Source organism: Crocuta crocuta, unplaced genomic scaffold, assembly GCF_008692635.1.
Source record: "Crocuta crocuta isolate KB4526 unplaced genomic scaffold, BGI_CrCroc_1.0 scaffold433, whole genome shotgun sequence".
NCBI lineage: Eukaryota > Metazoa > Chordata > Mammalia > Carnivora > Hyaenidae > Crocuta > Crocuta crocuta.
Window position 1 is genome coordinate 1,665,973 of NW_027530001.1, and position 25,680 is coordinate 1,691,652.

A 25,680-nucleotide genomic window follows, 5' to 3' on the forward strand; every position below is an offset into this window, starting at 1 on the left:
AAAAGCTGAATGGAGAAAAGGAAAATTTATCAATTTTAACATGGACCTTATTGTCACTAGCCAAATCTTTAGTATGAGGTCTGTGGGTAAGAAAATTCCAACATAATCATATGCAAATATGTAAATTAATTGCATCTCCAGGTTTCTAGCTACATGCTTCATGAGGTATTAACATGATGTAATTCCATTTCAGGAGAACCTTGTTATAAAAAACAGAACTGGGGGATGCCTGGGTGGCTCAGTCGGTTAAGCATTCGACTCTTGATTTTGGCTCAGGTTACCTTCTCACAGTCGCGCTGAACCCCATGCATGTCATGGCAGGGCTCACAGTCACAATCTTGAGCCCAGCATTGGGCTCTGAGTGTGGAGCCTGCTTAAGATTCTCTTTCTGCCCCCTCAGCAAAAATGAGTAGAGCTAGCAGCATTAGAATGTACTTGCCCTTTGGGATAGAAAAATGAGCTAGACTTTTGGTTTACTTAATTCCAGAGTCTTAACTATCAAAAATAGATGCTCTAACTTTAAAAAAATACTTTCTTTGGTAATATTTGATGACATTATTGAGAAGAGCCCATAAAAGTCCTCTAAAAAATATAACAATACTTCAAGATATAGATACAACATTATCAAAGAATTCTCATTTAAAAACACATAATCTCTTTTCTGTTCCTTTTCATGTCAAAAATCTGGTTATCTTTACACAGTCTCTGAGGCTCCAAGAAATTCCATTTCCATGGCAGCTTTGGGCGCTTTGGCTGAGCCAGTCTTCTTTCGGAATTCTGCTGCGATTTCCTCAAAGGACTTTCCTTTGGTTTCCGGAACTTTGAAAAATGTAAACAAAGTAAAGGCCAGGACCACTCCAGCAAAGAGGAAAAACACATAAGGTCCACAGAACTTCTGCACAGAGAACAAACAGAGTTCTAATTAGCAATCATTCTACTCCACTGTTCAGCAAATTTGCACAATACTAGGCTGCTTACCGCAATGTACTGGAAACACAGAGCTACGATGAAATTGCAGGTCCAGTTGCTGAATGCAGCTATTGCTAAGGCAGCAGGCCGTGGTCCTTGACTAAAGAACTCCGCCACCATGAACCAGGGGATGGGGCCTGGCCCAATTTCAAAGAAACTGACAAAGAGGAAGATGGCTACCATGCTCACATAACTCATCCAAGCCAACTTATTCTTAGGGAAAAACAAAAACAAAAAACAAGAGTGGAATTGGGATTATTGGCAGTTTCTTCCTTTAAGTAGGCTCTCATTGAGTTCAATGGTGACAGCTCTCTTCCCGATATGTTTATGAGCAAATATCTACAAACTATTCTAGTCTGAGACAAGTTTATTCTAGTCTGAGTCGTGCTTAAATCTTTTGAACTCTGTTATAGGAAATCCTCTGGATTAGCACTTTACATGACTCTCAGTCACTCTTTTCCTGTGAAAGAGGCAAGGCAAGAATCTATTGACCTTTGCTCCTGTTCATATCAATTGCCAGACAGGATGCATTACCCTCCATGAAGTAGTGGACAGGGTGCTAGGTTTGGAGAGGTCCTGGGACTTGCCCTAGGTCACACAAGTAGCCAACTGGTCAAGCCAGTGTTAGAACCTGATTGAGGCTGACCCCAGAGACTATGCTCTGATCATTTTGCCTCCCTTGGTAACAAGTGCAATTTACTTGTGATGTTGGAAGTCTTTAAACCCAAAACACTAGTTCTCTCTCTCTCTCTTTTTTTACATTCCTCCTTTATATTATATGCTGTTCCTCTGGCTTTATCTCCTCAATCAATCTCAAGTGTTTTGACATGTAAAGCACTTTGACCTGGATCACAGAAGTGCTATCATATGGAAACCAAAAACCTTGGTGCAAAAATCTACACTTACCAGTAGAATAAGTCCCACGGACATGATGATAGCACAGACAAACATCCCACTCATTCCTATTAGAAACAGAGAGCGTCGCCCTGCCTTCTCCACAAGGAATACCTAGGAAAGTTTCAAAACATACTGACTTAAATGGTTTTTATGGCCAAAGAGGTCATTTTAATTTAGACAGCTGGAAGGAGGCGGTTATGTAATCCCATTTTACAGATGTGGAACTGAGTAGAGAAGTGACTCTTGCCTCAGGTGGCAGTACTGGTCTCAGTGAGCGAAGTAATTAACAGATACCTGCTTCATTTAGTCACATTGGTTTCAACAGGCGATTCTGGAGAAAGAGCCATACATAGCCTTACCATCACTCTACAAGTATCACTTGAGTACAGTATTAAGAGGCTGTACCTCTCGTATCTCTTCCAGTAGATTTATTATACATTTAAAGTGGCTCTACATTAAAAATGACATTAATTTATCTTTTGATAATTATCCTATTAGAAGTACAAGGCTGTGTGCACTACAGACACCTGAAATCATATAACTGTTGGGTTGTTAACTATTCTTATCCAACTTTCTCACTGCTAATAAAGTCAAATTATGGCCATTCACCTGGCAACTTACAGAATTTGATCACATTGCCAATTAGTTAGATCTACATTTTTTTGGTGTCCCTAAATGTATTTGGTGCTGGAAGTGAATTATCCATTTGAAAAGATAAGACTTCAAAGCAAAAGCTTATAGTGCTTTCTTATCCTAATTCGGGAGATAGGTCATAGATATCTTTGAATCTGTGGACCTTTGCAATTAATGGTTAAGGTTTACAATTAGCCAAGACCAATGTTTGTTAAATAGACTTTTCTTGCTTGATTCTTGGAATATGCCAAGGTTGGTGAATCACACACAAAAAACTATGTCATAATTTCTCAATTCAATGACTAAATTGGCTCAGCTCATAAATCTATCAGTAAATCTATAGCATTCTGAAACCCTTTAGCTCTGGCTCTGAAAATATCTGAGAAACATTTGTTTTCACCTATAGCAAAAACCCCTTTCACTTCAGAGGTATTACATATTCAGATTTCAAATAACTTCAGGAAGATGAGCAAAGAGCTCACATTTACTGTTGAAAAGGTAATAGGAGAAACAAATCTTTCCCAAGTTCATAACATTTCTCTATATAATTGGATTCTCTAAGTATGACTTTCAAAGTTGACTTGATGACACCATGTCAAACCATCAAGAAAATAAAAACATTTCTTCAGGAGTGAGGGCTTTTACTATGTGTCTTCTGCTTCTGAATAATTATTACTACTAGGATAATAAGTTCTAAAACCACATGTCTTGGAAACTGAGCTGGACTCATTTCTTGAGGCTAGATGAGCACTTGGAGAGGAGTGTGGCCCAGGGTGAGACTTGGTCAGGGGCTAGAGATGTCTGTCTGACCAGAACCCTTGTCTTTGTCCAAGATACCATGTGTCACACAGATCCTGGATGCCACCTTGGAGTTTAGTAACCACTGCTTCCCCTCTAGATCCATCTGTCTCTCCGTTCCCTCCACAATTCTTCCTGTGTTGTTTTTCTCAACATTATAGGCCCTCTTCTCCTGGTCCATTGGTATGGAAGAAGGTATGAAATGTGGAAATGTAATTCAGCATGGGGTTAGGAAAATCTTTCTTTTCCCAAATACTCACTCAGGAGAAAAAAAAAATTGTTTGATTATACCCTTTCCAAGCCGGTGAATCATTAATATCCTTTCAGTGCATATTCTTACTTGCATATCTTTATTTGAAAGGATATTCATTGCTTAATTTGGGGGAGAGGAATTGGGTGACTGAGGGACTATTCTTTTTGTACTTTTTCAGCCTTAAAATAACTTTTCAAATATAAATATAATGAAAAAGTTTAGCCCTGGAGGGTTAATTAGGCAGGTGATTAGAGCTGATTGTTAAAATTATGTCACTCATCTGTTCAGAACCTTTCATGGAATAAAAGGATAAACTCTAAGAGGGCATATTCAGAATAGTCAAGATACTTTTCAAAGCAACAAGCAACTCCTCATATTCCAGCTGGATTGGTGGGGAGGGGGACAAAAATGAAATTCTGTAGTAGTGTCCTTTTTAGGCATTTAGAGTTTTGGTTACTCAATTTTGACATAGCAAATCCTGTTACATATAAGATGTTTTAAGCATAATCTCTATATTAAAAAATATTTTGAAGTGGGATTTGTAAAAAACATATCTCAGGAGACAAAAGAATGTGAGTAGTTCCTTGGATCACATCCCAGTAGCAGGCCTTCATCGATTTCAAGTGGCCTTTTGGCTTGAGTGGGCATTATCTCTAAAGGCATGTCTACAGAACTGCTGGTGTTCCCTTGTTATCTGTTCTCTCTCCTCTTTCCAAGGTCCAGCACTGTTTAATGTAGTCTGGACAAATCTGCTTTTTGATCTAGGTAGGCAAGCTGTAATTTATTGACCATCCTAAGGTAATAGTTAAAAGTCCATGTGCAGAGGAAGAAAAACAAGTGACTGAAGTATTTTGAGTATAGACAGCAATGTGACCAATATTTTTTTAATGCACAATGCACAAACTTTTTTTTTTTATGTTTTATTTATTTCTAGGAGAGAGAGAGAGAGACAGTGTGAGCAGGGGAGGGTCAGAGAGAGAGGGAGTCACAGACTCTGAAACAGGCTCCAGGCTCTGAGCTGGCAGTCAGCACAGAGCCCGACGCGGGGCTTGAACCCACGAACCCCAAGATCATGACCTAAGCGAAAGTCGGATGCTTAACCGACTAAGCCACCCAGGTGCCCCACAAACTTTTTGAATATACTGCATTTGAAGATAAAAATAAGCCCAATTTTCCTCATCTTAGAATGAATTACATGAGTTGGGAAGTTTTAGGAGTTTTTTTGTTGTTGTTTAATTCTTTGATTGTTTATGTTAAATATCATTATCAAGATACTGAGTCAGTCCTTATATAAGGTACTTGGTCTTAAGTAGACTATATGACCTTTTCCCCTTGTCAGAAAAAAAAATAACATTTCAAAAATAATAACATTTCAAGTTATACCACTTTTACTCCATCTCTTATAATATCACACACACTTTTATGCATCACCTCATTACCGGAAGTTGTGGCCTTGTGAGCTATCTGTAAACTCTGCCCAATAGCCAAATATCATAGGAGTTTGCTGAGTCTGTTTAATCCTGTTACAGGAATAGGCATCTATTACAGAAGACCTTTTTTTTTAAAAAAAGTATTTGCCCCTAAGACATCAGGATAAAAAGGAATTTCAACCATGGAAAGAGAGGAACCCAGGTAGAAGACCCAATATTGATAGAAATGACAGACTGCCACCAATCCCAACAGATTCAAGTGCAGAGCAAAGGAGGAGGAATCTAGGACACAAGGAGGAAGTCCTCTGTGCCCCAAGTGAGTTATTAATTCACAAATGAGTGACTAACTGGCATCCCTGTACATGGGGATAACCAGTGACCCACGTGCTCAGTTTGCTTAGTAGTTCATTATTTGCATGAAGGACTCTTCCTGTGACTCACTTGGTTCTATACACCGAGTGCACATGAACAATAAGTGATTGGTCACTTTTGGATCACAAGGTTCTCGCCTCTCCCATTTCTGAACTGAGAAACAAGCAGCATACTTATGCAGGGTGTGAACTCACAGAAAGAGCAGTGAAAACCATGTTGATGGCACCAACTCCAATGGTTGCATAAACAGGTTGGCTGACTCCAGCAGTCTGAAAAATGCTGGTTGAGTAGTAAAAGATCTGTAAAGTAATAACAGCTTAGCTTTAATCAAGAATCCTAGCACTGATGGCCTGAAAGCAAGAAATATTTTAAGTTGTTTACTTTTAGTTGTTTCTATGGAACCATGGCCCCTAGAATGCCCTAAAGATTTTACCTGCCCTCTCATTCTGGGCAATGAGAAACACTATCAATCGCTAGTACTTAAAACTCCTGATTGCTTAAAATTCTCCTTGAAGTTAGCTGAAAATTCTGAATCTGCATTTTCTTTATACATATATTTAAATTTTTAAACTTTTTGTTATGGTATTAAATACACACAAAAAAGGTACACGTAGCATAAGCATACAGATCAATTAATTTTCACAAACTGAGCACACCTGTGTAACCAGCACTCAGATCAAGATATAAATGATGTCCAGTCTTCCAGAAGCCCCAGAATGTCCCCCTATTTTCCCAAGGAAACACTTCAGCTTCTAACATAGTGATAAATTTTGCCTCATCTTGTAGTTGCACACACAGTGTGAATTATTTGTTATCTGATTTCAACATTATCTTTGCGAGAGTCATCCATGTAGTTATGTGTGCTGTAGTGTTCATTATCATTGCTTAGTATTTGGCTGTATTAATATACCACTATTTATTACCCAGTCTACTACTGATGGGTATTTAGGTAACTACCTGTATTTAGGTAACTACCTAAATCATCATTTGCCTAATTATGAAGTGTGCTGTTGTGAACATTCTAGTATAATCCTTTTGGTGAAACATGTACATATTTTTGTCTGAGGATAGAATTGCCGGACCATAGTATGTGCATATGCTCACCTTTACAGATATTGGCAAACAATTTTCCAGAGAGGTTGTGTCAACTGACACTGTCACCAGTGTATATAAGAATTCTGGTTGCTATCGTGTTTAATTCAACATTTCTCACTAATCCTCAGTGGACATGGAGAAATCTTCACAATCTCTCTAAGAGCCTTTATTATTAATTATGCTTTTATGTTTATAATGGTCTTTTTTAGGGCATTCTGTCATTCTGTCATCCTCTTTCATTACCTCCCCAGCTAACATGTCCCGTGGCTGGTGCCTCTTTCTATGGATGGGGCTGATGGAGGAGAACTGTGCAGACTGTGCTCAGTGAGGAGTGGCTTACAGCACACTACGCACTATCCCAACAGCTTCAGTTCACATTTCCTGGATGCGTCTACGTCAGGCACTGGGATAGTGGCTAAAGCAGGGAGGCTTAGATACATTAAGTATTACACCTTTGGATATATACAGGCAGAGGTGAGAAAAGGGCTACAGAATTGGTCTCCAAACCCCAAAGTTATGTAAAGTATTAAAATGAACATCAGTGACCTCTTCAAGGAGGACAGAGATGACAGAAGAGCGGTATTCAGCTTATTGAGTGAGGTTCAGGCCTCCTTTTGCTTCAACTGATAAGAATTACTATCTTTACTTCTTCTAAGGCTCTGCCCATCCATCAGTTACCCCCTATGTGTCCCCTGCAGATCTGGGATTGGCTCATTAAAGAGGAAACCAAAACTGCATTTTTAACAGCAATAAAAAGGGTAAGTGATTTTCTTTATCTAGTTGTTTGTTTTTTTTTTTTTTTAGCAAATGCTTAATTTTTTTCTTCTAGTAGTGAATTACGAGTACAACAATTTTAGTTTGCATAATGGAATGATTTCAGCTCAAAACCTAAAAGTTAGCTAGTTTAACATTCAGTATGTTTTTCAATCATGTCTTATCTGTTACCCTCACTCAGCCATATCATATCAGTTCTCTCTATTGTTTATTTTGTGTGCTGGCTCCATAAATAGAGTGAAACTTTTTTAGACGGCAGGACAGTTCTTTGCACCTGGCTATCTGGTATAGTTCATTTAAATAGATAAAGGGAACCATGGACCCCTTTTGCCTAAGCTATCAATAATCCTAAATTTGATACTAAACTCTAGAAGTCCCTTGTAATTCAGGTGGTTTTTTTGTATAATTATTCTCCATTTCCCTCTTTTGTATTAATTATGAATTTAGCCTTTTTCCTTCTTAGTAGACACACAGAACCAGTGATTGTTGTTACATTTTAAAAAATTCTATGGCAGTTTTAGAAAGCAGATGAAGCAGAACAAAGAAAATTAATGCTCAGTCATTATATGTTTATTATGTTAAAACATGTGATGTCAACATTTTATTTTATTTTTATTTTTTTTAAACGTTTTATTTTTTTGAGAGAGAGAGAGACAGACAGCATGAGCAGGGGAGCATCAGAGAGAGGGAGACACAAAATCTGAAGCAGGCTCCAGGCTCTGAGCTAGCTGTCAGTACAGAGCCCGACACGGGGCTCGAACCCACAAACCACGAGATCATGACCTGAGCTGAAGTCGGACGCTTTACCAACTGAGCCACCCAGGCACCCCAAGTGATGTCAACATTTTAAAATATCTATTAGCTATTTAAATTTATACCCCTTCCTTTCCCTATTTTAATTTACTTTGCTCTTAGAGGGTGTTCTTTTTTTTAAAAAAGTTTTTATAGGGTTTTTCATTTTTCAGAGATAGAGAAAGACAGAGCACAAGTGGGGGAGGGGCAGAGAGAGAGGGAGACACAAAATCTGAAGCAGGCTCCAGGCTCTGAGCTGTCAGCACAGAGCCCGATGCAGGGCTTGAACCCACAGACTCATGAGATCATGATATGAACCGAAGTCAGATGCTTAACCGACTGAGCCACCCAGGCACCCCACAGGTTAGGGGGTATTCGTAAACTTACCCCATTGATTCCAGAAAATTGCTGAGCCATGTGCAGCATCAGTGCCACTATAATAGGCTGCCGGTAGCTGGAATTGGTGAAGAGCTGAATTATGGAGACTCTCTGTTCACCTGATGCTTCTTCCTTTTCTTTTCTCATTTCAGTGATGTCTTTGGTGACATCATCACTTCCTCTGAGTCTTTTTAAGCCTGTCTCCCAAAATGATCAGGTTGACACAACTCAGGTCAGAACAAAAGTAAATTTATTTTTATTATGCTATTGAAAGAGTTACAGTTCTGCATAGCCCTTTCTCTTGCTTTACAGCATGGGTGTTGGAAATTCTTTTTGTTAAATTAAATCCTGTTTTTAAATAAAAAAAACCATTTGGTTTTGTCTAATGACAAAGAAAGCTATGATCTTTATTATCATAGGAGCATAACCAATACCCTGCATGTGGGTTTCCCATTTGGACTCTAGTGTTTATGGGTTTGAAATGGCATGCATGAGTCATATTGAAGTGATCTTGCACATTATTCTTATGTGTAATCACTGACTTCATTTGGAAAGCTCTGGTACCAATTTGATCCGTAAACATTCATGCACACTGTTTTTCATTATTGGATAGTTCCAAAACAATAGGAAGGAAAAAAAAAAACCCCACAGACTTACTTTTTTTTGCTTTGACTTCCTCATCCAACTTGATGTAAAGGTATCTGGGGCTTTCAGGACAGAAGAGGAGCAGTAGAGATTGGAGGATGGCTGGCACAGCAGACAAGCCAAGCAGGATATGCCAGTGCTCATGACTGCCCAGGATGAAGTTGAGGCCAACAATCTGAAAAGGCAGGGAGGGAGCATAGCAGCTGCACAACACATTGGGTCTGCTTTCTGCAACCCTTTGTTGAAAGAACACATTGGCTGCTTAATAGTATTCCCTGGCGGGGTGCCTGGGTGGCTCAGTCAGTTAAGCGTCTGACTTTGGCTCAGGTGATGATCTCATGGTTTGCGGGTTTGAGCCCCCATGTGGAGCTCTGTGCTGACAGTTTGGATTCTGTGTCTTCCTCTCTCTCTGCCCCTCCCCTGCTTGTGTGTGTGCGTGTGCTCTCTTTCTAAAATAAATAAATAAACTTAAACAAATAGTATTCCCTGGCAACTTTGATTCAAGTATGCCCAAAGCAGACACTATTAGTATTGTGTCTCACCTTAACTAAATTAGAGATTACTTGTTTTACAAAGAGTTCACTTAGGTTTGTTTTCATTAGCTCATATGGGCCATTGATGAAGGGAAACAACCAAACTGTCAAGAACACGTTTGACATATAAAGCAACACCAAAAATCATGTGTAAACTTTGGACACTAACAAATTTCTTCTTAGATTACCCAGAACTTAAATAAAATGGGATTCCATAGATAGAACAATGATTGTAATGCGAATCAGTTTTGTTATCTTTATTGGTGGTTTACCCCCTGGATAGTCGTAGGCTAGGGTGTCGGAGGACTTGGAGTCCATGGGATGGAAGGGAAGGATAGAGCCAGCTGAATGAAAAACTGCTATGATAATCATATATATATTAAATTTCCAGGTAAAATGCTCAAAACAAAGAAAACCCAAGCACTCAAAAAATGTGAAGTTTTCTGTTCCTTGAAATCTAAACATAATAATTTAATTCTAAAATAGCTCCAGAAATTCAAGATCTGGCATGCTGGGTCATCTCCAGTACCAATCCTACCGTAGATCCAAGGGAGAAGTGAGGTCCAGAGTACTAATAATTTAGCTTTGACCTAAAAACCTTAGTCTCTACACCATCTCTACTCCCACGGGAACTGGTTTTTTTCCTCTGTGATGGTCTACAGTGAGAGAGGACTGTCAGGGAGGGAGAAGTTGGGTGGAGGATGGGTGAAGTAGGGGATGGGAGTTTTTACCTGACTAATAAGAATGCCCGTGACAATGGCCAGCTGGTGAAGTGTGCCAAGGGCACCCCTGAGTGTGGTTGGAGCAATTTCGCCAATATACATTGGAACCAAGCCTGAAATTAGCCCTGCATAAAACATGAACATAAATGTAAATGAAAGTGCAGCCAGGACTATCTCAATAATAGTAATTTGGTTTAAATGTAGTCAGTGTCCTGAGTAAAAGTCCCTTTCAGAGTCTGTTGGAAGGAAGAGCCCTTGTCCCTACTCTTAAACACTGCTTATGCAAAAAATATGTGTTGAGAAGACTCCAAATGAAGTTGTAGTTGAATATAGAAATAGAAAGAACTGATTAGTTGTGAATTTGGCAATTACTCATAGCACTGCCTTATTTAGTTAAAGCCATGTTAAAATGGACTTTATATCATTGTGCCTTAAGTTGTCTTCAGAAAAGAGACTAAAAGATGCTTTAATAATAGCATAATAAGTTTAATAGAAACTCCTGGTATTAAAGGAAATTAGCACATATCTAGGCCAACCTCTTTACTTGAAAGAGGTGAGAAGCAGTTTACCTGGGATCACAGTACAACAGAGTGTTTACCATGAGAACTACAAGCCCTGAGTCTCTACAATGTGGAAGTGCCTCTAGATCACTGTTAAAGTGGTGAGCAGGGGTGTGGAGAGGTGGAAGCATTAAGAGATTCAGGAGCTCTTTCTCCATTTTCCAACCCATCTTCTTCTTTATTCTCTCCAAAATGAGCTTCAGAAAAGATTTTGGTGCTTAAAGGAATAAAAAAAATTTGAAGAGCACTAGGCAATTCTATAGCTTTCTTAAATGCAGATGTAATCAGTCACATTGGAGTAGTTGCTACAGTAGCCAGATATTTGCTGAGTGCCTAGAAAGATCAGACACTATCAATAAGCAAGGCTGAATGTGATGTTTGGCACTTTCTTAAGAATTTAAAAATAATATTTTCAGAGTCTTCCTCTTAGAGAGATTGTCTATAAAATGGAAATGTATGGTATTTGTGTAAAAGATGCATTTGGAAACTTTCAATATTTTTTAATGCTTTAAATTGTTCTAATATCTCACATGAACAGTTGCATGATTGAAATGGCATCTAAATTTTGGTTGACATTTACATGTGACTCTAATGTGTAGTCTGTTGATCTTAAATAAGAAGAATACCATTTTTTTTTTTTGCTCTATTCTAGGCTATACTCTCTGTGTAATACTATTGTAGGTCAAGAACATAGTAATGTAGATACGCTCACAGGTCTGAAATTATACACATTTAAAGTCAAAATGTATTTATTATCCTTTTTAGCAACTTTAATGCTCAGAACAGGACCAGGAATAATTTTAAAAGATAGCTGGGGAGTACAAAGTTACTTGGCTATGCTAGTGACCAGTTGCTCCACAATGGATAGCATTTCTTTTCAATTTTGTCAAAAACATTTGTGATTTTTTTACACTGTATTTTAAAAAATGGAGAGAGAAGAAAGAAGAATCATGATTTAGGCCTCCTTGATCGTGTTATTAGTTGCATTTTACAGATGGCTCAGTTAATATATCTAAGGCCAGCCCACGATAGTACCAGAATTGATATATGCTGAATCTAAATCCTGCCACATGTGGGTTGACTCTTCACCTTGATAAAACCATCTTATCCTTTAGCTATTTGCATTAACATTGAAAATAATGAAAAGAGACTTTTAACTAAGTTATTAACTTATGGGTATTTTAGACTTTTGTTTCACCTGATCTTTGAAGACACATGGAACTATATAGTCTTTTCTCTTTGCAAGTAAATGTTATAAACATTTTATACATCATTTTGTGCTCTTGCATGTCCTCCCCCAGCCCCAGTGAATATTAGTACTTTGAAAGGCAGCTATGATTTGGGACAATGTAAAACCTCGGGTCCAAACCATCAGAACCAGGCCTTCACTTGCATTGAGAAGCTAAAGATTTGGCTATTTTAGAGAATAAGCGATCCTCCCTTTGTTCACACCTCTGCTGGTTAAATTTGCTTCTGAAAGTTTGAAACCTCCAAAAGTTTGAAAAGCTGCTTCCCAGAACTAGTCACTCCAGATGTTCAGATGTGAGGCTCACAGGGGGAGAGCATCCTTTGTCCGTTATGAACTCTTCAATAATCTGCTCCTGCGTGACTCCCTTTCCCTATGGTCATCGTTACCATAATGTTTCACCCGACCATGTCTGGAATCCAATGGCTAGGGAATGTGGTCTGAGAGATGGGCCTGAGCATCAAGGTCTTTCCAGAAAGGAGAGGCAGAGACATAAGTGGCCAAATAGGCCATAAGAGGTGAGTTAGGGCTTGTGGGTGTAGCAGTGTGCTACTGTCTACGGTACAACGAGCAATAACAACAGCCAGCTTTTCTTGGCAGCTTACTGTAACCCAGACCCTATATGGAACATTTGCTTGTATTCTCACAAGTGCCTGACATGGTGCATATTATCTCCTTCATTTAGCAGATAATGAAACTAAGAGTTAAATAATTTATCTGAGATTATACCACTAGAAACTGCCATGAGCAAGAAGATAGCTTCACAACTCCCACTTACCGGTCCCAAACCTACTCAGGACTTCAATTTCATGCTACTTACTGCCTTTCTCTTTTGTGATGGCATCTTAGGCTCAAAAACTTCCCTGTGTGTTACCACATCTGCTGTTAGAATTTTTCAGACAGATGTGCGCATGTGTGTGTGTACATGACTTACCACAGTAGAGTCCTGATATGCTTCTTCCTGAAATTATAAGAATGTGAGATGGTCCCAGTTTTGAAAACCCCATCAAAAGAGCTCCAACTAATGAGAGAACATTGGCTACCAACATGGCTTTGATTCTGAAATTTTAAAAAGCAAGGATTACAAATTCAGCATCAAAAGTTGATAAAATTATTTGCTTTCAGAGTATGCTAAGATATTTACCTAAGAGCAGTTATTTGAAACAGCTAATTGGGAGATCTTAAACCATGATTGCTAGTTTGACTTGTCTGTGGACTAAAGCATTAATGATAAATAATGTTTATAATGAGAAAATCTGAGTTTCATGTTCATGATCTCATTTTAATAGAGATGATTCAGTTGTGGTGATGACTAGTTTGCTTTAAGATAACATATCTGAAAATTTTTTCAAACAGTTAACTAAGTTTTCTTCAAGAGGGCACCTGGCTGTCTCAGTTGGTAGAGCATGTGACTCTTGATCTCAGGATGATGAGTTCAAGCCCCACATTGGGTATGGAACTTACTTAAAAAAAGAGAGAGAGAGAGAGAACAGATACAATTAAAAATAAAAATAATTAAGTTTTCATCAAGTTGATTGTTTTAAGGAATAATTACCTGGTGATAGCTACATTCAACACTGTAGTTGTAACCAATGAGCTTCTTTCTTTCTCTCTTTCTTTCTTCCTTCCTTCCTTCCTTCCTTCCTTAGTGGTGCACATTTTTAGTTGATGTAAGTGATGTAAGGAACTTTCAAAGTTAAATTTTCTTTAAAATGAATTATTTGGAAGTAAATTAAAATATACTTTTACTTTAAGCCTTATCGTAGAGAATTATAACTATTTTTAACATGGTATGTCATATTTCCAAAATCTATGAATTAATGCCAACCAATGTAAAATATGTAATACAAGCTGACAATAGCAACAAAAAATATCATTTTCAAAATTAATCATATGAAAATTAACATTTGCAGACATCTGATACTTTTACTACTAGTACTTGGAAAAGTGAGGCACAAAAACCTTCATTAAAGTTCAGTAGATGATGATAAGGCCAATAAAATAATCTGAATGGATAGGTATGGACATATTTGTGCCACAAAGAAATGTCAGCATCTTGTTATATTCTATGTCAATATTTCAAACTTGAATAGGTGAGCTTTTTCTAAGCAAGTATTTTTAATGCCAAGTAGATTTTTTTTCTAGAGAGTAAAACTATGTAGTCTTATTCTGCAGTGATATACCCCAAGAGTCCACATCCTATTCAGACCCTGGGAATATGTTACCTTATATAATAAAAGGGATTTTACAGATGTGATTAAATCAAGGATATTGAGATAAAGATATTATCTTGGATTATCCTTGTGGACCCAGTGATGGAATCACCAGTATTCTTATAAGAGGACAGCAGAGGAGAAGATAATGTGCTGATAGAAGTAAGATTGGAGTAATGTGCTTTAAAGATTGAGTGAGGGGCCACAAGCCAAGCAATATAGGTGAGTGCTGGAAGCTGGAAAAGGGCAAGGAAATGAGTTTTTCCCTCAGAACATCTAGACGGAATCAGCCCTGCTGACACCTTGGCTTCAGCCAAATGAAACTGAATTTGGGCTTCTGACCTCCAAAACTGTAAGAAAATTAATTTGTGTTGTTTTCCACCACTGATTAGGGTAACTCATTAGAGCAGTAATAGAAAAACAATATATGGGAATTGTCAACTACTCAAAGGGAGGGGGAAACAGTAATTGAGAGCTGACCAACTTCAGAGCTGCAGAGCAGAAAAAGACAGGGATATTTCTCTGTGAAGTGCCTTTCCTTTGAACAAGGACAAAGGACAAACAAATTCAATAATTTACCTTAAGAAAATTGTTACTAGTCGGCCAGTAGTATATTCTATTAGGGAGTATATTTATTAGGCAGATAAACTCTTAAAAGAGATAGCCTGAAAGTACTTTTGATGCCAGATTGCTCTAAGTCCCTCTTCCTTAACCACCAATGGTTGCTAGAGCACTTTGTACAATTTAGAGGATTTTAACTTCTGCTCAGACATGAGAAATGGCCCAGAATAAATAATCTAAAAATACATGACATCGTTGAATCAGGGAGAAAGAAATATATTTCTGTTTCTTTAAATTTTGCTCTACATATTCCTGTTAGCATAGGCATTATCACTGTCATGTCATCGTCAGTGTCTTCATCATTATTGTCGTCGTCCTCATCATTGGCATCAAAGTAAAGCTGCATTCAGTGCTTGCTTACTATGTGTTGGGCACTGTGATAAACCTCTGTGTATGTTCTCATGTAATCTTCATAATGATGCTATGAGTTAGGTATTATTTTTGTCTTACAATGTAGATGGAGAGGGAAACATCTTAGAGAACCTAAGTAACTGGTTGATTTTCACCCAACGATTAAGTGACACAGCTGGAACTTGATCTGTGTGAAATGAGAGGTTAATACTTGGTTTTAGTGAGAGTTCTATTGCTTATATTAAAAGAATGTATTCAAATGCAAACTATGTATACCTTCCTTAACTTATGGTAGTATGGATTGATTGCACAGATCATGGTCTCCTCCACCATATCCTTGTAATTAAATTTTCAGTGCACAGCCTCTGGAAAAATTGACCCTGAGAAGCCAAATCTATAAAACAGTGGCCACAGACATTTATGACCGATTACACAATTATAAGGAAAGACTTTTTAAAGCAGTAATGGAAACATACATTTTTATTTACTTATTTTTAACTGATGGAGCAATGACCTGGCCAATAAGGAAAATCATGTCATTTCTCAGCAAATCTTCCTATAGTTTTATAGGAGAGACTGAGTCCTTTTGTCATAATTTTGATCTTAAAATTATTAATTTGTGGCTGTTATTCATGGAGAATCATTTTTCTACTGAGAATTGGAAGAAGAGTCACTTTTAGCTTATTATAAATCATTTGATAAATAATCATTTGACATTGTATTGGGGTATGACCACTGCTGATGCTCAGTTCTTGAGATGGCATGTATCTGTTTCCTTCACTAGGACATGAAATAAATGTTTTAAAGTATGTCACTGGACCTGTCAGAATCTCATCTCTAAATGAGATGATAACAAGGGCTTAAATCGTTCATTCATTCGTTCGTTCGTTCCTTCCTTCCTTCCTTCTTTTCTTTCTTTCGTAACTCCATGCCCACCTTGGGGCTTGAACTCATGACCCTAAGATCAAGAGTCACAGGCACCACTAACTGAGCCAGCCAAGTGCCCCTTAAATTTTTTCTTTAGAAATGGGAAAAGGTATTCAATATCAGTAGCTGGTGAAAGAATTGGTTGGTTCATATTTTAAAATTTAACTTTGGTTAATTTTATTTATTTTAGAAATAATCTAGAAAAATTTCCAATTACTGCTTAAATCAATTTGGTTCAAATAAAATGATTTAAATTTTTTTTAACTATTTAAGTCAGTTTATGAACCCTATAACTTATGGATTCTAAGTTCAGCTAAACACATAAATTGATAAAAATGTGAGAACCTGACTCTTTTCTTTTAGATAGAGGAATGTCCCTTTCACATAAGAACAAGTATAAAACTTAAGTTATTAGGCTATTCAGTATTTAAGAAAACTTCTTATAGTCTTATTATATAAAATTTCCAGTGCAAGAGGAGAAATTCTCAGTATTTTAATAACCAGAGAGATAAAATTATAAAATAAGAATTTAAAACCTAAATAAATTCTAATCCAGAATTACTAAAATAGTTGCCTGTATCATTTACATGTTTAAAGGTTTTTGCATTTTCTCAATTTTCCATATTTGCATATTTGTTTTTATCACCAGAAAAATATAATTAGTAAACAAAAAGTGGCCCCCAAAAGCAGAAAATAAATCTAAAAAACCCCAACCATTTGATTTATCTGATTTTATTTTCTCTCTCTGGTGGTAGGGGCAGAATCCCATTTAGTATGTCACATGACTAAATGCACTTGATCTTAGCCAAAAGGCCGAGAAGCAATGTCACATGACTAAATGAATGAAATTTGAGTGTGAAGGAGTTCCAGTGATGTTTTAAATCCAAAACACCTGCTAAAAACTAGAGTAAAGAAATGGAGATATTATTTGTTTCATTTCTACTTTAGGCTTTGACATAGCAGTAGCAGGGGCTAGAAACCCAGGCCAAAGGTATTGGGCAATTGAGAGCTGAGGATATTGATTTAACCTTAGGACTTGACCGATTCAAATGCCAAATTCTAATTTGAAAATAAAAAGCTGGAGGTCTGAGAACTGGAGTGATTTTGTGAAGCAAACAATGGATTCCCCAGTTAAAAATTTCACTCTCAGGCTCTTCCATTGAGTTCCTGAGTTAACCATTTGTGTAGCAGTTTCTTAATACGTTTTAAAACTAACAAATTTAGAGAATCAAAGCATTTGTGGAAATACACACCAAACTCACTTTTGCTATGAATACCTCCACAATTAAGCAGACTAGGGCAACAGCTTTCTCCATTACTTAGTCTAAAACCAACCTAACTCATAGGGTCATGAATTGAAAAAAACAACTTCAAAACTATTCCACAAGGGGAAAGATGATTTCTTTCTAAACAAAGTCTTACAAACCCAAAGTACTAAAGTTTACATGTTTATGCTTATTTATGAAACTTGCCTACCTTCCAAGCTGGTCCCCAAGCCACCCCCCGAAGAAGGACGCAATCATTCCACCAACTGCAAAGCTAGATACAGACAAGGACCAGAGCATGGTGATGAGGCTAGTAGATTCTGTAGTCTCTTCCTCAGCCAAAGTGGCTGGTGTTGAATCCCTTAGGTGTGGGATTGTGGGCAGGTCATTTGTACTGTTGATAGTATAGTTGTTGATAGCTTTTCGGTCTTCCAGTAGAATACTCAAAACATATTCATAATGGGATATTATTACCTGAGGAAACAAAATAAAGAAAAATAGCTCCAACATCTCAAATATTCTCTAATTTTTATTTGTTTTTCCTTTAGATTGTTTGTTACGTGTTTAAAAGGGTCATCCCAATTATGTGCATTATATATAGACCTGCAGTCACAGATAGATTTATTTATAGTTGACCATATCCTATAAAACAGAGGTCGCAAATCCCAGTGCCCACAGGAACTAGGGAGGAACAAATAAGTGAAGGAGAACTTTGATAGCTAGGGGGACTGAAATACCTGTCTCTACTATTGAGACTATAATAGCAAGTGGGCAAGGTTATAGCACTGGAGAATATTTGCCTCACCTTAGAGGAGGAAGCTGCAAACGTGAGACTCGTGTTTCATGACCTTTAATTTTTAAAAACAAGCCAGAAGTCTTGGGGCACCTGGTTGGCTCAGTTGGTTAATCATCTGATTCTTGGTTTTGGCTCAGGTCATGATCTTACGGTTTATGAGTTCAAGCCCTGAATCAGGCTCACGACTAGTAGTGCTGAGCCTGTTTGGGATTCTCTCTCTGCCCCTCCCCTCCTCTCTCTTTCTCTCTCTCTCAAAATAAATAAATAAACAAAAAATAAATAAAAAGAAGCCAGAAATCTGGATTTTTACATAAAATTCTTCAAGTTTTAAATGAAGGTAACTAATCAAATGGAAAATATTCTGCAGGCTAAAAAGACACAATTTCACACCAGTGTTACCTCTGCACAACAGGGTTTAAATCAACTTAGTGTAAATATTCTACTAGAAGTATAAAAATGGCTATAAGAAAAAAATATTGGGAAAGATAAGATGAAGCCAAAAATAGTTTGTATACAAAATATAAACACTGGGAGCTGTATCCTTGCTAGAAGTATGCTATAAATTTAGCAATACACTTTCTAGCAGCCAGCTCAAAGAGGGGGAAACAATCCTGTATTCTGATGAATTTCAAAGATAAGAAACAACTCAGTGGCCCCTCAGAAGGTATTGAGACTTGAATGCATTTTTTTTCCTCTGGATCCTCACAGAGTTCAGTGTGTAATACAATGAACAATGCTCAAAACTAAATTTCACAGCACTGTTATTTTATCATCTGTTTCTGTAGAGGCAAAGATCCTACCAAGATATAATTTAGTAAAGACACAACTTTCAGGCTTCCTTTTTTGTCCTTCCTTTCAGTGATGATTTGGTCACTATTGAGTGGCTTGAGAGGACCTCTGAAAGGACCTGGGATGCAACTGACTAGGTTGCCAGTCACGGGCAAAGCCCTATGTGGTAAAGTCAGTTGAGTGAGGGAGGGAAGTGATGCCCTCTTATGATAAAAGAGGTCTGACCAAGACATTGCCTCATGAGCAGACCACTCTATAAGGATAATATGTATAGAAAAAAGGCTAGAAGGGAATATCCAAATGTTCTCAGCTGTTTACTCTCTGTGGTAGAATACTTACAGGTGATTTGTTTCTAACACTTTCTGTAACAGGTATGTGTAGCTTTTTGTTTTTCTCTTTTAATTTCTTTTGAGAGAGAGAAAAGTAGAGTGCATGCATGTGCACGTGTGCACACGTGGGGGAAGAGGCAGAGAGAGAAGGGAGAGAATTCCATGCAGGCTCTGTGCTAGTAGCACAGAGACCTACTCAGGTATCAGTTTCATGAACCATGAGATCATGACCTGAGTTGAAATCGAGTCAGATGCTTAACCAACTGAGCTACTCAGGGCACACCTGTATAATTTTTATAATCATAAAAAAACAATGTGACTTTAAAATACCCTAACATAATGCCGTGTCATTCCACTAACAAAAACAAATGAAGCTGAATGATTATTATTCTATAATGGTGTTTAGGTGGCTTGTTAAACACAGACAAGAGAGGCTCTAGAGAAGGCACTAAGCTGGATGCCAGTGGCGGATCCCTGTTTTCAAGTCTGGCTCTAGGGCTTGGATTGAAGGAGGGGAAACCTTAGACTAATTTCCCCTCTCCTTCCCTGGAAAGGATGGTTTAATAGGATGTGAAAAGATCTCCCACAAAAAGAGGCTTACTGATTCTGAATTATGGTGTTGTTGAGCCAAATTTCAAGAAGCTGCTAAATTGGCAGGAGTTGTCATCACTCAGAACAAAAGACTGTGACCCCCAGCATTATCATCTAAATCTCTCAACTTTGGCAAGACCACCACACTCATGAAAATATTATGTGGCACCTGATCAAAGCATATCTTCTGGCCCAAGGAGCAGCCCTTGGGTTGTATGTTCTATACATATGACTGCAGGTAGATTTATGTATCATTGACCATATCTGTGACCAGCACACATTTTGCCTGGAGTTCAACATTGTAAGAGAAACAGATGAAATATGATGTATTCATAGAAGGCACCAAACAAATGCTTGCACTTTCACCTTCTGCCACTCCTTCCCCCTCACCTTCTCTCCTCTCTCTCTCTCTCTCTCTTTACTCACTGAACACTTTACTGAACCCCTTTATGCTGATCGTTGTGCTTGGCACTGATGACAGGAAGAGGAACGAAACATCAATTCTGCCCTAAATGACCTGACAGCCTTCATTAGAGCAATGGAGATGAATTACTGGTTTCCCAACTTATAGGCTGTGGGAGCTGAGAAAAATGATAGCCCTGTCCTATTTATTCATTAGATACCAGAGTAGGGATACACAAATAAATGAAAAAAAAATATAGAAGTTATTCAATATTAAAAAATACCCATCCAAATAGTTATGGAGAAAATCCAAATTTTTATTTGACTTCTTGACTATTATTTAACAGTTTTATATTATTTTACTTTGAATTAAGCATGGGAGACAGAAGTACGGAGAAGGACTAGGACCTTTTTAGTGTTAGGATTCCTAAAGGTTTTCATCTGGCCTAGAATTGGGCATAATAAGATTTTTAGAGGTCAAACTAGGGAGAACATATGTTGAAGTGCCTGATGCACAGTAAAAGCATCAAGTACAAGCATTGGTGCTCAGGAAAAGCTTGTGCACTAAATGAGACATATACTTCTATTGCTTCCTCTTATCTCTGGTATTTTTCGTTCATTTTTCCACTCACATATGGCTGGGGGCTCTTAATGAAGGCTGCAATAAGCTCTTAAGTGTTTTAAAACAACATCTGTAGGCATGTGGCATTCTGGCTAGTTTTCCGTGAGCTCAGCAAACAGCAGAGTCAGAGATCAAGAGTTGTTTATTGCCCTTTCTTCCTTTGTGAGAGTGATAGAGGAGTCAAGGCCAAGTTATCAGCTTTGAAACCATGCACATGATGCCTGACAATGCTGGGATAACCCCGTGTTCCTCACATGGGCACACTTTATCTCTGTGTATGAGGAACACAGATCTTTTAGTCACTGATAGAAATCGCCAAAAAGAGATTTGAATTGTCCATGTTTCACTTGCCTCTTGAGGTGCGTTGATCACACCAATATCATATCCAAACTGAAAGGAACCCAGTGCAGCCGTGAAGACAGTGAAAACCAAGGTCCCGGTGATCTGTGGGGAATGAGACACAGGGTTGAGAAACACTAGGCAATTTCAGTTACCTACCATCCTGTCAGTCTGCAGCTTGGACTTTTGACAGGCTCCATCGGCTGGTTCTTGCTCCTTGATACTCATTCATAGTCTGCCTTATGTTCCCAGCAGGGGTCATTCATAAAGGAATGTAAGAGGCATTCATCATGTCCTCTAAACTGCTAAAGTTTGGGACAATTTCTCCCAAGAGAGGAACAAAACATTTTTTTCCATATATATATTTAAGATTCAAAATCAGGACTGAGTACTAGAATTGCTGCTGACCAAAGGAAATTGCCGTGATAAAAACAGTCAGTTTATATCATTGGGAGAAGTCAAATAAGACACCAGTGACAAAGAGATAGGGGGCTCTCCTGGGCATTGCTGTTGTACAAAACCACCTCAAAACTCATTTAAGAGGCATAAGCCAGGCTTTATCACAACCACATTAACCTCCAGGGAAGGATAATTTTTAAGATTTGCAACTAGTTGAACCTAGAGCTATGGACTGAAGGATGATCTGTTCTTCCCAACTCCATGTAACTACAAAAAAAAAAAAAAACAAAACAGTGTAGAAAGGGATAGAGCATTTATTCCCTTCAACTCATAATTACATGTCTAACCATATTAGAAAAATCATATCATAAATATAGAATCACATTTCAGGGTATTTTATGAAGCAGTGTGTGTGTGTGTGTGTGTGTGTGTGTGTGTGTGAAAAAATTGTAGAAATAACCTAAATGTCATTCAGTGGAAAATGGCCAGATAGATTCAAATACATCATGAGACCTATAACTTGCTACGCTGCAGTTAAAAAGAATGATGTGATCATTATGTGCTGACTTATTGTTAAGTGACAAATGAAGCTGTTAATCTCAGTATTTTTAAAGGGCTTAAACCTGAGTATTCTTTGATTCGTGCATGTTCTATATAAGTCATAGAATATTTTCTTGAACAAATGACCAAAGGATGATTGTTGAAGGAGGAATGTGAGACAAAAGAAGGGGGATAAAAGAATATTTTTTCTTTTATTTATATTATCATTCATTTTATAAGGAAATAATTTCTTGTATAATTACATAATTTAAATGTTTAAATAAATAGCATGGAATAGTGTAGAAATTCCACTGAATGAATGAATGAGTCATATCAAGCTGGATTCCAGTTCCCACTCATATTTAGGGAGTATGTGACCCAAGCCACTTCTCCTATAGGATCTTCACTTTTTCTCTAAATTGAGGGATGATTATAAATCCCTACTCCAGCATGAAAAATAGCTTATTAGTCAGATCCCGTCATTCCTAATAAAGCTAGAGGTCAGAAATTTCAGTGTCCTCATCCATAAAGTATTATCACAAAACCAGCCCAAGAACCCTTGAGGTTAGAGTCTAGTGGTTATATGACCAGACCCGAGTTGAAGAGCTTGTTACAGGTGTAGCTTCCTGGGGCTCACCCAGGCCTATTACTGGATTGGACTCTCTGGGGAGAGAACCGGGACTCTGTAGGTTTTTTCTGTTTCCACTAATTCAGAATCAATGTCAGGTGGCACCTCTATAGACTTTTCTTCTCAGAAACTTCCTTCTCTGAAAGGACTTAAAAACTTTCCCAAAGATATGATTATATTATATATGAATATGTATATCTTAAAAGAAACATATGTATCTCATATAACATACATTATATATTGAGATATAAATAATATATACACTCATCCATATACATAATAAAATACTTATAAATAAATTCAAAGTTTGTTGTGTAAAATGTACATGTGTGCACATGTTTGTGTGTATGTACACACATACACACAACATGCTACATGGTGCATGGGGATTACCAGAGATTTTGAATTATCCTTTAACATGTAACTAGGTATCTAATACCTAGTGCCTCTGACAGCCTGTTCTAAAAAGGGTTCCATTTACTTGGTTGATGCTTTTTCCTCAAATCCTTTTTCCCCTTCAGCTGTTTCCAAAGACAAGAAATTTTACTCTTTTATTTCATTTATAGGTAGTAACCATCAACAGCAGTGAGAGGCCCAGGGGACACCTTGAGAAGGCTTCAGCCCACTTCCCTGATAGAGTCTGTCACTACAGTCTAGACAATCTGATACTAGGTGCAATGCAAACACAACTTCAAGGCCTAATACTGAATATTTATGCCTACTGCATGCCTATTCATTGCTCTATGTGTATCATCTTTTTTAACTGTTATCAGTTTTCTCTTATTTGTCTAATAAACGACACCAGTTTATTATCTTACAGTTCTTGTAAGCCAGGAGTCTGGTATGAATCTCACCAGACTAAAATTAAGATGTTGACAGGTTGTATTCCTTTCTAGAGGCTGTAGGGGGAAATGTGGTTGATGGTGGAATTCTGTTCCCCATGGTTGTAGATCTGTGTTTTTGTGCTGGCTATAAAGTGAGGGCCATTCTCAGCTCTAGAGGCCACCACATTCCTTGGTTAGTGGTGCCCTTCCCCTATCTTCATAGCCAGAAATGGGCCAGTCAGGTCCTCACACTACTTCTCTGATCCTGCCCACTGCCAGAAAACTTCTTCCCTTTGAAGAACTTGTGGGATTAGATTTGGCCTATTTGGATAATCCAGGTAAATCTCCCTATCTCAAGGTCCATAACCTTAATGACATTTGTAAAGTCCTTTTTGCCATTTAAGGTAACATATTTACACATTCTAGAGATGAGGTCATGGACATCTTTGGAGGACCATTTTTCTACCAACCACACTTCTCATGAAAGCACCATCAGTATCCCTATCTAATAGATAACTAGACTAGATTAACGTGTCAGAGCCAGTAACTTGAACAATAATGACATGGATCCAGACCTTATGCTTTTAACTGATTGATTATTTTGCATTTTTCATTGGTTAGAAACAGACATTCAAAAGCCAAGTACATCTAAAAGTCTTGGATCATTATCTTTCTAAATAAAGAAAAATATATCTGGGGTTCCTGAGTGGCTTAGTTGGTTAATCATCTGACTTCAGCTCAGGTCATGATCTCACAGTTTATGGGTTAAAGTCCCACATCAGGCTCTGTGCTGACAGCTCAGAGCCTGGAGGCTGTTTTGGATTCTGTGTCTCCATCTCTCTCTGCTCCTTCCCCACTCACACACACTCTCTTTCTCTCTCTCTCTTTCTCAAAAATAAATAAATATTTAAAAATATTTTATAGTTTATTTATTTTTGAGACAGAGAGAGACAGAGCATGAGTGGGGGTGGGGGATAGAGAGAGAAGAAACACAGAATCTGAAACAGGCTTCAGGCTCTGAGCTGTCAGCACAGAACCTGATGTGGGGCTGGAACCCACGAACCATGAGATCTGACCTGAGCTGAAGTCAGACGATTAATCGACTGAGCCACCCAGGCACCCCTAAATATGAAAAAAAATATATCTAAGAGTGCACATATTCATAGAATTTGCAAGTGTGATGCTGAAACCAAATCACCAATACCCCCCAATTTCAAGTGCAGGTTCACACTACCCACCACACAAATCCCCTCCTTCCTCATCTACACACAGTTAACTTGTGACATTTTTGTATAAAAATATAAAAGGACAGGACTCAACTGCTCATCTGTAACTCAGTTGAAGAACTTCATGGCCTTCCCACCACCAAACCCAGGGCCATGATATACGCACCCATATTCATCCCTTCATCTCCTTTTCTTCCTGTGGCAGAATGTCCCAGCACTTGGTGTTTTAGTGACTGCCCTTCCCACTCTATGCCTGGGCTTCTGCTGTCTGCTGGCTCTCTCCTCCTGCCCCCACCAGACAATCATATAGTTCCTTTCTCCTTATTTTAACAATCCAACTAGTCACCATGCCAGTGACAAGCAGGGGTGCTATGGAAATGGAAGTTGGTGGTGAAGGTGGCGGCAGTAGCAGGTTTGGTTCCCCATAATCTCCATTGGCCTCCCCTGCCACCCCAAACAGTGTTAGCTGCTCCTACATTACTTTGATAAAAATGAAATTTAATTTTCAGAGATCAAAGTTCTCTGGAGCTCCAGTTCCATTACTTTCTAATCAAATTGTTCTAAATCATTACTATGGCAATTCTGGGGCTGCCCCTAAAACCAATTTCTCATTTTGTAGGAATAAGAACAACAAAAACAAAAAGAAGGAACTGTGAAGGAAATAGTTTTTAAACTTTTAGAAATCTTAGAGTGTTCTTAAAGTCCTTGTCCTCTGGTCTTC

The 25,680-nt window shown here is 38.0% G+C and overlaps 1 protein-coding gene across 1 annotated transcript in view; it reads right to left on the reverse strand.

Moving 5' to 3' along the window:
- Nucleotides 1-669: 669 nt before the first annotated feature.
- SLC2A2 (solute carrier family 2 member 2) overlaps nt 670-25,680 on the reverse strand; it is a 28,657-nt gene continuing 3,646 nt past the window's right edge. The window contains exons 2-11 of the mRNA XM_077763629.1: nt 21,355-21,447; nt 17,686-17,948; nt 13,032-13,156; nt 10,301-10,416; nt 9,049-9,211; nt 8,401-8,588; nt 5,547-5,651; nt 1,876-1,977; nt 979-1,182; nt 670-895 (exon numbers count right to left, since the gene is read on the reverse strand). Of these exons, the coding sequence (XP_077619755.1) occupies nt 695-895; nt 979-1,182; nt 1,876-1,977; nt 5,547-5,651; nt 8,401-8,588; nt 9,049-9,211; nt 10,301-10,416; nt 13,032-13,156; nt 17,686-17,948; nt 21,355-21,447 (1,560 nt within the window). The 3' untranslated portion in view covers nt 670-694. The remainder of the gene's footprint in view (nt 896-978; nt 1,183-1,875; nt 1,978-5,546; nt 5,652-8,400; nt 8,589-9,048; nt 9,212-10,300; nt 10,417-13,031; nt 13,157-17,685; nt 17,949-21,354; nt 21,448-25,680) is intronic.